Source organism: Syngnathoides biaculeatus, chromosome 5 (assembly GCF_019802595.1).
Source record: "Syngnathoides biaculeatus isolate LvHL_M chromosome 5, ASM1980259v1, whole genome shotgun sequence".
NCBI lineage: Eukaryota > Metazoa > Chordata > Actinopteri > Syngnathiformes > Syngnathidae > Syngnathoides > Syngnathoides biaculeatus.
In genome coordinates this window covers 17,926,886-17,941,096 of record NC_084644.1, presented here as the reverse complement: position 1 = coordinate 17,941,096, position 14,211 = coordinate 17,926,886, and the positions used below count along the sequence as shown (strand labels likewise).

The 14,211-nt window shown below is 41.1% G+C and overlaps 1 protein-coding gene across 12 annotated transcripts in view; it reads left to right on the top strand.

Annotated features, from left to right (window-relative positions):
• LOC133500420 (intermembrane lipid transfer protein VPS13B-like) overlaps positions 1-14,211 on the top strand; it is a 506,059-nt gene that overhangs the window by 48,470 nt on the left and 443,378 nt on the right. For all 12 annotated transcript variants that reach the window (XR_009794884.1, XR_009794885.1, XM_061819054.1 and 9 more), the window contains exons 7-8: positions 2,848-3,019; positions 13,515-13,786. Coding sequence is in view for 10 of the 12 variants with exons in the window: in XM_061819054.1 (XP_061675038.1) it covers positions 2,848-3,019; positions 13,515-13,786 (444 nt within the window). In the remaining 2 variants the exon portion in view is untranslated. The remainder of the gene's footprint in view (positions 1-2,847; positions 3,020-13,514; positions 13,787-14,211) is intronic.

Here is a 14,211-nt window from a genome sequence, read left to right as displayed (position 1 = left end):
AATTTTCAGCGGCGCTGCCATTTTCGCGAGTCACATGATGTACGTGGGCATATGTGACGTGTACGGTGGCGTTCCAAACACTCTATTACATGGGACACCATTATGCCCAGTTCTGATTTCTCTGATTTATCCTCATCTGATGAAGAAATAGCACTATCGGTTGATCGGGAAGACGGAGGAATACATACATACAGATTTGAACCTGTGGCCGTAATTAATGTTGAATATTCGGATGGTTCTTCGGGCGGAATGATGTGGAATCTGACTACTTGGAGGGCTTCGCGCAACATAACATGTGTAAACAAAGGCCCCCGGGAGCTCCGGGCCAGCAGCCGTGGATGGTTCGTCGGACGGGAATGATGCGGAGCCTGACGAGTGAGCTCTGGCGGTGGGCCGCGAGTCGAGCTTTCAGGCGGTGGAGCCTTTTAGCCAAGCTTTGATGGTGGCGGAGGCCTTTAGCCTAGCTTCGGCGTCCGGGACTAACGGCCTCTGCCGCCTGGGAGCTCGGCTCATGGCCCGCTGCCGCCCGCTTCGCTAGCCCCGGACACCGAAGCTAGACAAAAGGCCTCCGCCCCCACCGAAGCTCGGCTAAAGGCCTCCCCGAACGTTGAAGGTCGGGAAGGCGGGGCAGAGCTCCGGTGGTGGCAGAGGCCTTTAACCTAGCTTTGGCATCCGGGCCTAATGGCCTCCGCCAGAGCTCGCTCGTCAGACTCCGCGTCATTGCCATCCGAAGAACAATCCGCGGCTGCCAGCCCGGAGCTCCCGGGGGCCTTTGTTTACGCACTAATGTTGCGCGTAGCCCTTCAAGTAGTCAGATTCCACGTCATTCCGCCCGAAGAACCATCCGAATATTCAACATTAATTACAGCCACAGGTTCAAATCTGTATGAATGTATTCCTCCGTCTTCCCGATCAACCGATAGTGCAATTTCTTCGTCATCATCACTGGGTGTACATACAGGTTTAACAAATCCTTGAAGCAGACATTTATTCATGACCCACCAATTAATACATTGTTGCTTGTTGTATTACTTGGTAAGAAATAACATGAGCAAGTTAAATTGATTTTCATTTAGCCCTTCCTTGTGTACTTAGTTCTTTAAGCTTATACAGTGAAGAAAATAAGTATTTCAACACCCTCCTATATTGCAAGTTCTCCCACTAAGAAATCATGGAGGGGTCTGAAATTTTCATCGTAGGTGCATGTCCACTATGATTCAGACAATCTAAAAAGAAAAATCCATGAATCACAATGTTTGATTTTTTTTAATGATTTATTTGTGTGATACAGCTGCACATAAGTATTTAAACACCTGAAAAAACCATTGTCAATATTTTGTACAGTTGCCTTTGTTTGCAATTACAGAGGTCAAATGTTTCCTGTAGTTGTTCACCAGGTTTGCACACAAAGCAGGAGGGATTTTGGCCCACTCCTCCACACAGATCTTCTCAAGGTCTGAAAGGTCTCTGGGCTGTTGTTGAGAAACACGGAGTTGCAGCTCCCTCCAAAGATGTTCTATTGGGTTTAGGTCTGGAGACTGGCTAGGCCACGCCAGAACCTTGATATGCTTCTTACGGAGCCACTCCATGGTTTTCCGGGCTGTGTGCTTCGGGTCATTGTCATGTTGAAAGACCCAGCCACGACCCATCTTCAATGCTCCGACTGAAGGAAAGAGGTTCTTCCCCAAAATACATGACCGCGGTCATCCTCTCCTTGATACAGTGCAGTTGTCCTGTCCCATGTGCAGAAAAACATCCACAAAGCATGAGGCAACTAACCCCCATGCTTCACAGTAGGGATGGTTATTCTTGAGATGGAACTCATCATTCGTTTTCCTCCAAAGATGCTGAGTGGAATTATGACCAAAAAGTTCCATTTTGGTCTCATTTGACCACAAAACCTTCTCCCATGACTCCTCTGTATCATCCAAATGATCATTGGCAAACTCAAGATGGGCCTTGACATGTGCTGGTTCAAGGAGGGGAACCATGATTTTAAACCATGATATCTTAGTTTATTACCAACAGTCACCTTGGAATTGGTAGTCCCAGCTCTTTTCAGGTCATTGACCAAGTCCTGTCGTGTAGTCCTGGGCTGATTCCTCACCTTTCTAAGAATCATTGAGACCCCACGAGGTTACATCTTGCATGGGGCACCACTCGATTGAGATTGACCATCATGTTCAGCTTCTTCCATTTTCCAATGATTGGTCCAATAGTTGACCTTTTTTCACCAAGCTGCTTGGCAATTTCTCCGTAGCCCTTTTGAGCCATGGAGGGTTGCACATTTTTTTTTCTAGTTTACAGCTCTTTGGTCTTGGCCATGTTACAATTTTGACTCTTACTGATTGTATGGGGTGGACAGGTGTCTATATGCAGCTGATGACCTCACAGAGGCACATTTGATTCAGGATAATACATGGAGTGGAGGTGGACTTTTAAAGGCGGACTATCAGGTCTAGCAGATAGATGTTCAAATATGTATTTGCAGCAGTATCACACAAATAAAATCGTTAAAAAATCATATTTTGTGATTTCTGGATTTTTTTTTTTAGATTATCTCTCTCAAAGTGGACATGCACTTATGATGAACATTTCAGACCCCTCCATGATTTCTAAGTGCAATATAGCAGGGTGTTCAAATACTTATTTTCTTCACTGTAATGTCTTCCTCTCATTCCACTCGCATGCAGACAACTGATTTTTGGTTTTCTATCTGCTGGTAATTGATCAGTTTTGAATAACTACCTAGATTAGTTTGTGTTAGGATATTAAATGAAAAAAAAATGTGGTTTTATGAATTGATTTCTCTATTAAATTAATTTGTAATTTCTTCTGTCTCCTCAGATACAAACCATGGTTGATAGCTTGAAATTGTCAATTACAGATCAGCAGCTTCCCATGTTTATCCGCATTTTGCAACTCATTATTGCACTCTACTATGGGGAAATAGGAGGGCACAAAGAAGGAGAACGAGAGCCCAGCTGTCATGCCAGAGAAGCTGGAACAAATTTACCTGGTCAGTGACTTTTCCTCTACATCATTTCAATCTAATATCAAATATTATGCTTTTCAAATGTTTGTTTTCAATGGTCTCTATTTTTTATGTTTAAAAAAGCAGTCTGAGTGTGCCATGGAAAAAAAAAAAGCAAGACTTAAGTTAATTTCACAGTTATTGTGGTAATTGTGCTGGAGTTTATGAAAATAGTTAATGTCGAGGACCCTCATGTAAGTGCTGTAACATAGCAGTGCTTTTCTAGAAATGTACTGTATTTTTTTTCTCTTTCCTTACAAATGGGACAAAATACATCACTTTTATCATAGTGTATCTTCTGCTTTTTCAGCAAATCAATCTGAGCATATTTAAATGAACACAGACTATTGTCATCAAGCTTGAGCCCTCCATGTGTGTAGAAAGATCAAGTGAAGAAAAAAAAGGGTAAATCAAACACAGCCCCATCTTTTAGTTTCTGATTTGAACCTCATAGGAAATCACACTCCTCACATCCTGGAGCCAACTTAAACACACATGTTCCTGACTTCCCTCGCAAACGTGTCCACACTGCATTATACACAATCATACCTGGAGCCTTTGTTCATGTTAAATCAATTCTGTTTAAAGTGCACAGAGCATCATGAAGACCAAGGAACACACCAGGCAGGTCCGAGATACTGTTGTGGAGAATTTTGAAGCCGGTTTTGGATACAAATAGATTTCCCAAGCTTTAAACAGCTCAAGGAGCACTGTGCAAGCAATCATATTGAAATGGAAAGATTATCAGACCACTGCAAATCGACCAAGTTCCGGCCGTCCCTCCAAACTTTCACCTCAAACAAGGAGAAGACTGATCAGTGATGTCACCAAGAGGACCATGATCGCTCTGGATGAACTGCAGAGATCTACAGCTGAGGTGGGAGAGTGTGTCCATGGGACAACAATCAGCTGTACACTGCACAAATCGGGCCTTTATAGAAGAGTGGCAAGAAGAAAGACATTTCTCAAAGATATCCAAAAAAAGTCTTGTTTAAAGTCTGCCACAAGCCACTTGGGAGACACACCAAACATGTGGAAGAAGGTGCTCTGGTAAGATGAAACCAAAATCAAACTTTTGGCCACAATACAAAACGATATGTTTGGCTTAAAAGCAACACAGCTCATCACCCTGAACACACCATCCCCACTGTCAAACATGGTGATGGCAGCCTCATGGTTTGGGCCTGCTTTTCTTCAGCAGGGACAGGTAAGATGGTTAAAATTGATGGGAAGATGAATGGAGCCAAATACAAGACCAGTCTGGAAGAAAACCTGTTCGTCTGCAAAAGACCTGAGACTGTGACTGAGATTTATCTTCCGACAGGACAATGATCTAAAACATCAAGCCAAATCGACAATGGAATGGTTCACTAATAAACATACACAGGTGTTAGAATGGCCAAGTGAAAGTCCAGACCTTAATCCATTCAACAATCTGTGGACATAGCTGAAGACTGCTGTTCACAAACGCTCTCCATCCAACCTCAATGAGCTTGTGCTGTTTGTTTTGCAAGGAAGAATGGGCGAGAATTTGAGTCTCTGAATGTGCAAAACTGATAGAGACATACCCCAAGCGACTTGCAGCTGTAATAGCAGCAAAAGGTGGCGCTACAAAGTATTTATGCAAAGGGGCCGAATACTATTCCACACCCAACTTTTCAGGTTTTTATTTGTTAAAAAAGTTTAAAATATCCAATAAATGTCCTTCCACTTCACAACTGCGTCCCAGTCCCCGTGATTCTTGACAAAAAACTTAAATTTTACATCTTTATGTTTGAAGTCTGAAATGTGGCGAAAGGTTGAAAAGTTCAAGGGGGCCAAATACTTTCACGAGGCACTGTATAGTTCGCTCGAGAAAATAAAACCAGCAGTCATTTCCAATTAAAAAAAATATACTTTTTATCGCCAAAGTCTACATTCCCAGTAGAGTTCCATCGATCACAAAACATTTATATAGGTCACAATACAGTCAAGAAAATTAGTATTTGAACAACGTGCTAAATTAAAAGTTCTCCCACTTAGAAATCATGGAGGGGTCTGAAATTTTCATCGCAGGTGCATGTCCACTGTGAGAGAGATAATCTTAAAAAGAAAAATCCAGAAATCACGATATATGATTGTTTTTTTTTTTTAACGATTCATTTGTGTGATACAGCTGCAAATAAGTATTTGAACACCTGAGAAAACCAATGTTAATAATTAGTACAGTAGCCTTTGTTTGGAATTACAGAGGTCAAACGTTTCCTTTAGTTGTTGACCAGGTTTGCACACACTGCAAAAGGGATTTTGGCCCACTCCTCCACACAGATCTTCTCTAGATCAGACAGGTTTCTGAGCTGTTGGTCAGGAACACGGAGTTTCAGCTCCCTCCAAATATTTTCTATTGGGTTTAGAGGCCTGGAGACTGGCCAGGCCACGCCAGAACCTTGATATGCTTCTTACGTAGCCACTCCTTGGTTTTCCTGTTTGTGTGCTTTGGGTCGTTGTCATGTTGAAAGACCCAGCCACGACCCATCTTCAATGCTCTGACTGAGGGAAAGAGATTGTTCCCCAAAATCTCACAATACATGGCCGTGGTCATCCTCTCCTGAACACATTCGTGGGCAGCGTCCCATTTTTCATCATTATTTTCATGCATTATATCCTTCAGGATATCAAAATATTTAAGCGTTTTAACCTGAAGCCATAATTTGGTATCAAGAGAGGATAACTCATCCGTCAAAGTTAGCATGGAGTTATTTCCCTTTTCTTACTGACCCAACGTGGCTGCCTCAAGTACACATGGAGCGTTTTCCAAGAGAAGAAGGGGAGAAAGGTCGGTAAGCAACCTAGTTTGTCTTCAAAATGCTAATCAATCAGTATTATTAATGCTTAGGTGTCATTCTAGAATAAGAATTGATTAATAAAACATATCTCTACTATGTACCACTTCACAGACATAACATACCTGTCCCAGTTTTGGGAGGGTACATCTTTTTTGCCCTTTGTTATATGCGTTAAATGGAAAAAAAAAGGGTTATTTCCTTGATTGTGGCCTGTTCGGAGACTTTTATCTCAATAAGGCAAAAAATTGCCAACCTGCCCATGATTGTGTTAATACAGTGCAATCGTCCATTCCCATGTGCAGAAAAACACCCCAAAAGCATGATTCTATTACCCTAATGCTTCACAGTAGGGATGGTGTTCTTGGGATGGAACTCATCATTCGTCTTCCTCCAACCATGTTTAGTGGAATTATGACCGAAAAGTTCAATTTTGGTCTCATCTGATCGCAAAACATTCTCCAATGACTCCTCTGTATCATCCAAATGGTCATTGGCAAACTAAAGACGGCCCTTGACATGTGCTGGTTTAAGCAGGGGAATCTTCCGTGCCATGCATGAATTCAAACCATGAAGTCTTAGTGTATTACCAACAGTCACCTTTGAAATAGTGGTCCCAGCTCTTTTCAGGTCATTGACCAAGTCCTGTCCTGTAGTCCTGGGCTGATTCCTCACCTTTCGAAGGATCATTGAGACTACATCAGGTAATATCTTGCATGGGGCTCCACTCCGATTGAGATTGACAGTCATGTTTAGGTTCTTACATTTTTTAATGATTGCTCCAACAGTGGCCCTTTTTTGACCAAGCTGCTTGGCAATTTCTCCGTGGCCCTTTCCAGCCGTGTGGGGTTATACAATTTTGTCTCTGGTGTCTTTGGGCAGCCCTTTGGTCTTGGCCATGTTACAAGTTTGAGTCTTACTGATTGTATGGGGTGGACAGGTGTCTTTATGCAGCTAAAGACCTCACACAGGTGCATATGATTCAGAATAATACATGGAGTGGAGGTGGACTTTTAAAGGCGGACTAACAGGTCTTTGAGGGTCAGAATTCTAGCTCATAGACAGGTGTTCAAAAAATTATTTGCAGCTGTATCACACAAATAAACCGTTAATAAATGATACATTGTGATTTCTGGATTTTAAAGGAAAATTATGCTGAACAATGAAAAGCCTTAATCAGGTAGGTCATGTCATATGTACTGAACCTTGAAAATTTTTGGTCAATGCGATATCATTTAATGGTGTTTTGAGAGGACTTTTATCGGCGTTTACGAATTTTCATGGGCACTGCGATTTCAGAGAGTCACATGACCTTGCGTGGATGTGACGTATTCTGGGTGTAAACAAAGAAATTATGACCGATTTGTAGCTTAATCACATGCAGTACCACCACCATTGGGCACACGAAACTGTATCGCGAAGTTTTGCCATAATTCGGGTAGAAATAATTCGAGGAATGCTTGGTGGCATATTCTGCCCAGTTAGAAAAAGAAACATTTAAGGACCCAGTGGCTAGCGAAGTGTGGGCGACATGAGTTCAATAAGTCTTAAATAAAATTGTTTTGACGTTGCTACCCAATGATGACAAAAGTACTTCCTACCATTAATGCTACTTCTTGTGCTTTCATACGTCATGCTGGCGTTGAGACTTCCATCCATTCATTGTGACTGTAATTCAATTTGATTTGCCATCATGATGGTGAACAGTTCTTGCCAACAAAGGCATGTCTTTTATTTGTTTGATTATCTTGTCTTTATGCAAAGTTGGCAAAATGTTAATTGTCAACGTCGAGTACGATTGCTTTGACATACTCCCCATCTGTGAATTTAAACTCCCAGCAGAACCCTCCCTCTCCACAAAGGCTGTCCATTCTTGTTGAAAACTTCGGTACTCCTCATATTTTTTCTTTGAGCGACCTTTGTCAAAAGTTTCCAGAATTATTGTTCCGACACGATCAGCGTTCGACCGTTCTGTGCCTGTGGTTAGTTAGCTAGTCAGACTCTGCGTCATTCCCGTCCGAAAATCCATCCAAATATTCACCATCATTTATAGCCACAGGTTCAAATCTTTATGGACGTATTCCTCCGTCTTCCCAATCAACTGATACTGCTATTTCTTCATCAGGTGAGAATAAATCCTAGAAATCAGCGCTGTCCGTGATTGTGTATTCCTTTGCATGCGCACAGGAGATGTCACTTCCTGTCATGTGACACTCCAAAATGCCGGCGCCCATTAAAATTTGTAATTGCTGATAAAATCCTTTCAAAACACAATTAAATGATATCAGATCAAATTTTCAAGGTACAGTACATATGCCATGACCTATCAGATTAAGGCTTTTCATTGTTCAGCGGAGTATTCCTTTAAAAAACTCCTCGGTAGCAGGGCCCCGGGGGTAGATGTGATTCACCCGGAGTTCTCTCAAAACTCTGAATGTTGTGGGGCTTTGCTGTGTGACACACCTATGCAACATCACGTGGACATCGGGGACAGTGTCTCTGGATTGCCTGACGGGGTTGGTGGTCTCCCTTTTTAAGAAGGAGGACCGGATGGTCTGTTCCAACTACAGGGGCACCACACTCCTCAGCCTCCCTGGTAAGGTCTATTCAGGAGTGCTGAGGATGAGGGTCCATTGAGAAGTCAAATCCAGGAGGAGCAATGTGGTTTTTGTCCTCGCTGTGGAACAGTAGAACCAGCTCTCCACCCTTGGCACGATCCTCAAGGGTGCGTCGGAGTTCGCCCACGCAGTCTACATGTGTATTTTGGACTTGGAGAAGGTGTGTGACTCTTCCCCTTTGGGATCAAGTGGGGGGTACTTCGGGAGTATTTAATTATATGGTTTTCAGTGCCAGATGCAAAAATTGGTGTCATGCGACTGCTACAGTGTTTGGAGGCTCTGAGAATGAATTGGTATCCTTTCACAAAATATATACAAGAGGGGAAAAGCTCTTGGAACCCAAGTACATGCAGAGCTTATATTGCTGGAAATAATCAAGAGTAAAGGAACTGGCTGTGTGTTTGCTGGGATAGGACTGGTAGCAATTCTGCATTGTGCATGAACATTCGACTATCCTTGCATCCTCTCCCCAATCATAACACCAGAAGAATAAAATACATTATTGACCTCAGTAATTCCCAACCAATGTGGCGTGACACACAAGTGTGCCATGAGAGAACATCTTGGATACCACAGGAATCTATCCAAACTAAACTCAATTGAAATTACTTTACAATAAGCAGCATTAATACATTTGACATTAAACTCAATGATCATGGTGATACAACACTTTAACCAACAGATATTTGAACATATGGTGGAGTAGAACGTAGACCGATTGTATCATGATACACGTAGGTTTATCATTTATCCTCTATGAAAAATGACTAATGTTGTAGAAACTTACAGAGTAGTCGTTTATTCTTTGTCTGCATGACTGAATCGTACAGTATTGCTTTCCAGTGGCCAAGGCGGGAACACCAGATGTAGCAGCACACTGAATAGTATTGCGGCAATAGATCATTATGCACAAATTGTTTAACGCTTTACATAAAAAAATAATAATAATACAGTAAAATTTTACTGTGGGAGTTTTTCCAAATTGGTTGAAACAAGTGAATGTAATTTTCATTTATTTCAATGGGGAAAGATGATTTGTAATACGAGTGATTTGAATTACCTTTGTGGTCACGGAATGAATCATACAAATCATATCTCATGGCACTACTGTATTCCTTTGTCGTCTATTTACAGTATGCCAGTGATGTATACTGACAGCCTGAACAATTAAATACTTTCATTAAATAGGTGATTTGAATCTTGTATATTAATTTACCATGATCTTTTTAGAATTGTGTGAACTTTTTTCCCTCAAAATTTTCCCATGGATCTTTGCCTCACAGAACATGCTCGTTTGCTGGATTATGAATATATTTTTAATAAATGTATACTTGGCTTTATTCAGAGCTGCCCAATCCTGTCATATAAGTACATTTTGTATTCATCTAGGCTCTGAAAATAAAATGCACTGATATAATATGACAGAGAACAAATGAGAGTACTAATATTTCAGGGTTTCCTAATGCAGCAGGTGATCAGTCCACCTTTCCCTTGCATAAACATGGAGAGACATCTGCTGGCCTCTGAAGGCACAGCCTTTCTCCCATTTGTCCTCCTTGGTCTTTCTCAGTGTCAATCAAATGGTCACTCACTTACATAGCCACTTGTTATTTAAGATGTGGGGCAAAGCGACAGGTGTTAAATGCTGCCCCTGGAGCCCTACTTTGGACATTGATACTCCGATTTTAGTTATTTTAGATTCAGCCACGAAAGCTTAGGCTGAACTAATGTGAGAAACCATGGTCATTTTATTTCTGCAGATGCAGTGAATCAGCCACATCTCTGGGAATTTTTCACTCACTTCTTTGGATTAATACTTCAAAGTCTACTTAAGCGGCTGTGTTTTGATCATTCCGTTCATAATTGCTCTTTTATTCAGATTTTCTCAAAATTCAAATGTAGGCTTTGTCAGCATGTGACATGAAGCAGAACAGCTTAACTTGTTGAAGTGACACCTCAAAAGCTACCACAGGAGGGGGAGGTAGGGCAGTGGGGAGACCAAATATGACTGGAACACTGAAGAAGAGAGATAATTTTACCATAACATTGGCCTTCCAACTGCCATTTCACCAAGTGAAACATTTAATTAAAATGTCATATTTTCACCTCCTCTTTAGCCTTTGGGATTCCTAAGCAATGACCTCACAGACTGGATTGTTTTCCTGCAGAGGACATGAGCCTGCAAGGAATGGGATTACACATTCTTGTGTGTTGACATCAGCTTCCTCTTTCTCCATCATTATGCTAACAGGCATGAGATGAAGGTTCGAGATCAGAAAATGAAGAGTGGTGTAGTTCAAACCTGTGAAGGATGAGTACATTCAGAGGCGTTTTTTTTTTTTTTTTTTTTATACAAAAAAATGACCAACATGCCAGTCTGTATACATTACTTCTAGGTTCACTGAAATAATAATTGAGGACAACTTTGTTTGCATTATTCAATCATGGTTGAATGATACAAACAAAATTGTCATTGTTTTTTTTAATCATCACTCTTGTCTTGTTCCCATGATTTACCAGCTCATTTTTCTGTCCAAGATTGTATCTATATTCTCGCTTACTTTGTTGCACATTTGTCTAGTCACATAAGATGCTCATTACAAGATATTTGTGTAGAAACCCCAATTTCAACTAAGTTGGAATGTTGTGTAAAACAAATAAAAGCAGAGATACAGTGAAGAAAATAAGTATTTGAACACCCTGCTATATTGCAAGTTCTCCCACTTAGAAATCATGGAGGGGTCTGTAATTTTCATTGTAGTTGCATATCCACTCTGAGAGATAATCTAAAAAGACAAATCCAGAAATCACAATGTATGATTTTTTTTTTTTAACGATTTGTGTGATACAGCTGCAAATAAGTATTTGAACACCTGTGTATCAGATAGAATTCTGACCCTCAAAAGACCTGTTAGTCTGTCTGTTAGTCCACCTTCACTCCATTTATTACCGCGACTCAGATGCACATGTGTGGGGTTGTTAGCGGCATAAAGACACCTGTCCACCCCATACACTCACAATGTATGATTTTTTTTTTAATGATTTAATGATGACAGCTGCAAATAAGTATTTTAACACCTGAGAAAACTAATGTTAATATTTGGTACAGTAGCCTTTGTGTGCAATTACAGAGGTCAAACGTTTCCTGTAGTTGTTGACCAGGTTTGCACACACTGCAGGAGGGATTTTGGCCCACTCCTCCACACAGATCTTCTCTAGATCAGACAGGTTTCTGGGCTGTCACTGAGAAACATGGAGTTTCAGCTCCCTCCAAAGATTTTCTATTGGGGTTAAGTCTGGAGTTTGGCTAGCTCACGCCAGAACCTTGATATGCTTCTTACGGAGCAAATCCTTGGTTTTCCTGGCTGTGTGCTTTGGGTCATTGCTATGTTAAAAGACCCAGCTACGACCCATCTTCAATACTCGGACTGAAGGAAGGGGTTGTTCCCCAAAATCTCACAATACATGGCCGCGGTCATCCTCTCCTTAATACAGTGCAGTCGTCCTGTCCCATGTGCAGAAAAACACCCCAAAGCATCATGGTACCACCCTCATGCTTCACAATAGGGATGGTGTTCTTTGGATGGAACTTATCATTTGTCTTCATCCAAACAGGGTTAGTGAAATTATGACCAAAAAGTTCCATTTTGGTGTCATCTGACCATAAAACTTTCTCCTATGACTCCTCTGTATCATCAACATGTGCTGGTTTAACCAGGGGAACCTTCCGTGCCATGTATGATTTCAAACCATGACGTCTTAGTGTATTACCAACAGTCACCTTGGAATCGTTGGTCCCAGCTCTTTTCAGGTCATTGACCAAGTCCTGTCCTGTAGTCCTGGGCATTCCTTACCTTTCTAAGGATTAGTGAGACCCCACGAGATAATACCTTGCATGGGGCTCCACTCCGATTGCGATTGACCATCATGCTTATCTTACTCCATTTTCTAATGATTGCTCCAACAGTGGACCTTTTTCCACCAAGCTGCTTGGCAATTTCTCCGTAGCCCTTTCCAGCCTTGTGGAGTTGTACAATTTTGTCTCTGGTGTCTTTGGCCAGCTCTTTGGTCTTGGCCATGTTAAAGTTTGAGTCTTACTGATTGTATGTGGTTGACAGGTGTCTTTATGCCGCTAACGACCTCACACAGGTGCATCTGATTCAGGATAATACATGGAGTGGTGGTGGACTTTTAAAGACGGACTAACAGGTCTTTGAGGGTCAGATTTCTAGCTGATACACAGGTGTTCAGATACTTATTTGCGGCTGTATCACACAAATAAATTGTTAAAAAATCATATATTGTCACATCTGGATTTTTCTTTTTAGATTATCTCTCTCACAGTGGACATCTACGATGAAAATTTCAGACCCCTCCATGATTTCCAAGTGGGAGAAGTTGCACTATGTTATTATTTTCTTCAGTGTAATATTAATATAGATTAAATCTCTGAATCTCTGAAACAGTTCAGCATGTATTTTCTTAATCTTAGACACCATTTGACTGTAATTCTAAGAACATTTTAATTCCAATCTGATTGGCAACAATGTTTTTGTATGTTAATGTCAAAGGGTCACTTTTCAATGAACAAGAGCCACATCTAAGTACAGTGAACAAAATAATGTAATATAGCAGGGTGTTCAAATACTTTTCTTCACTGTATTATACCCTGGTTTAGATTCACACTTTGCTTCTTTGCCATTTTCTCTTAAAACCGGAACACAGTTTTGTAGTCAAATTACATGGGCTATATAAGACACTGCACTGTTGCTGAATTTGGATGGATACCTGTCAATGTTTAAAAATAAATACATAAATAAAAATACACACGCACATATATAGCGGATATAAATATATATGTCAATATTGTATTTCCTGACTCCACTAGTTCACTGCTTTTAGGGTTATAGGTACGGTATTTATTATGGACTTATGTGCTTACTAATACCAAGCTGTCAAGTTTTGTTTCACCACTAGCAAGGTAGCACTGTACAGTTTAATGACTGTATGCTTTTTACGATTTGCATATTTTTGTTTCAGGGCTAGATATGGGCATGGAGAATCACAGTCCAACCCATTACTCCAGTCAAGAGTTCTGCATGAATCCGGGTCTTTCTGCAGATAATAACCAGGGCTGGGTGTCTTGGGCTTGGTCCTTTGTCCCAGCCATTGTGAACTCAGATGAATATGAGGAAGGTGTCTATCAGCAAAGAGAGACAGGGAGCATCCCAAATAATCCTCAACAGCACACACTCAAGGAGCCTGTTGTTTCAATCGGTTTCTACTGCACCAAGGCTGCTGTAACATTTAAGGTAATTCCTCTATTTCAGACTGGGCTTTGTAATAAATGTTGATTAAAAAAGCTATAACTTGTTAGTTATTTTATTTATTACTTATAATTGTTTCTAGAAGCCCCGTAGCTCAGTGGTTAGAGCACTGGTTTGGTAAACCAGGGGTTGTGGGATCGTATCCCACTGGGGCCTCCACTCCCTGAGAAGGGTTGCGTCAGGAAGGGCATCCGGCGTAAAAATTGTGCCAAACATATATATGCGTTCATCTGAGAAAGGGAAAAGCCGAAAGAAACAGACACACTTATAATTGTTTCTTCTTCTTCTTTTCCTTTCGGTTTGTCCCATTAGGGGTCGCCACAGCGTATCATCTTTTTCCATCTAAGCCTATCTCGTGCATCTTCCTCTCTAACACCAAGTGCCCTCATGTTTTCTCTCATAACATCCAT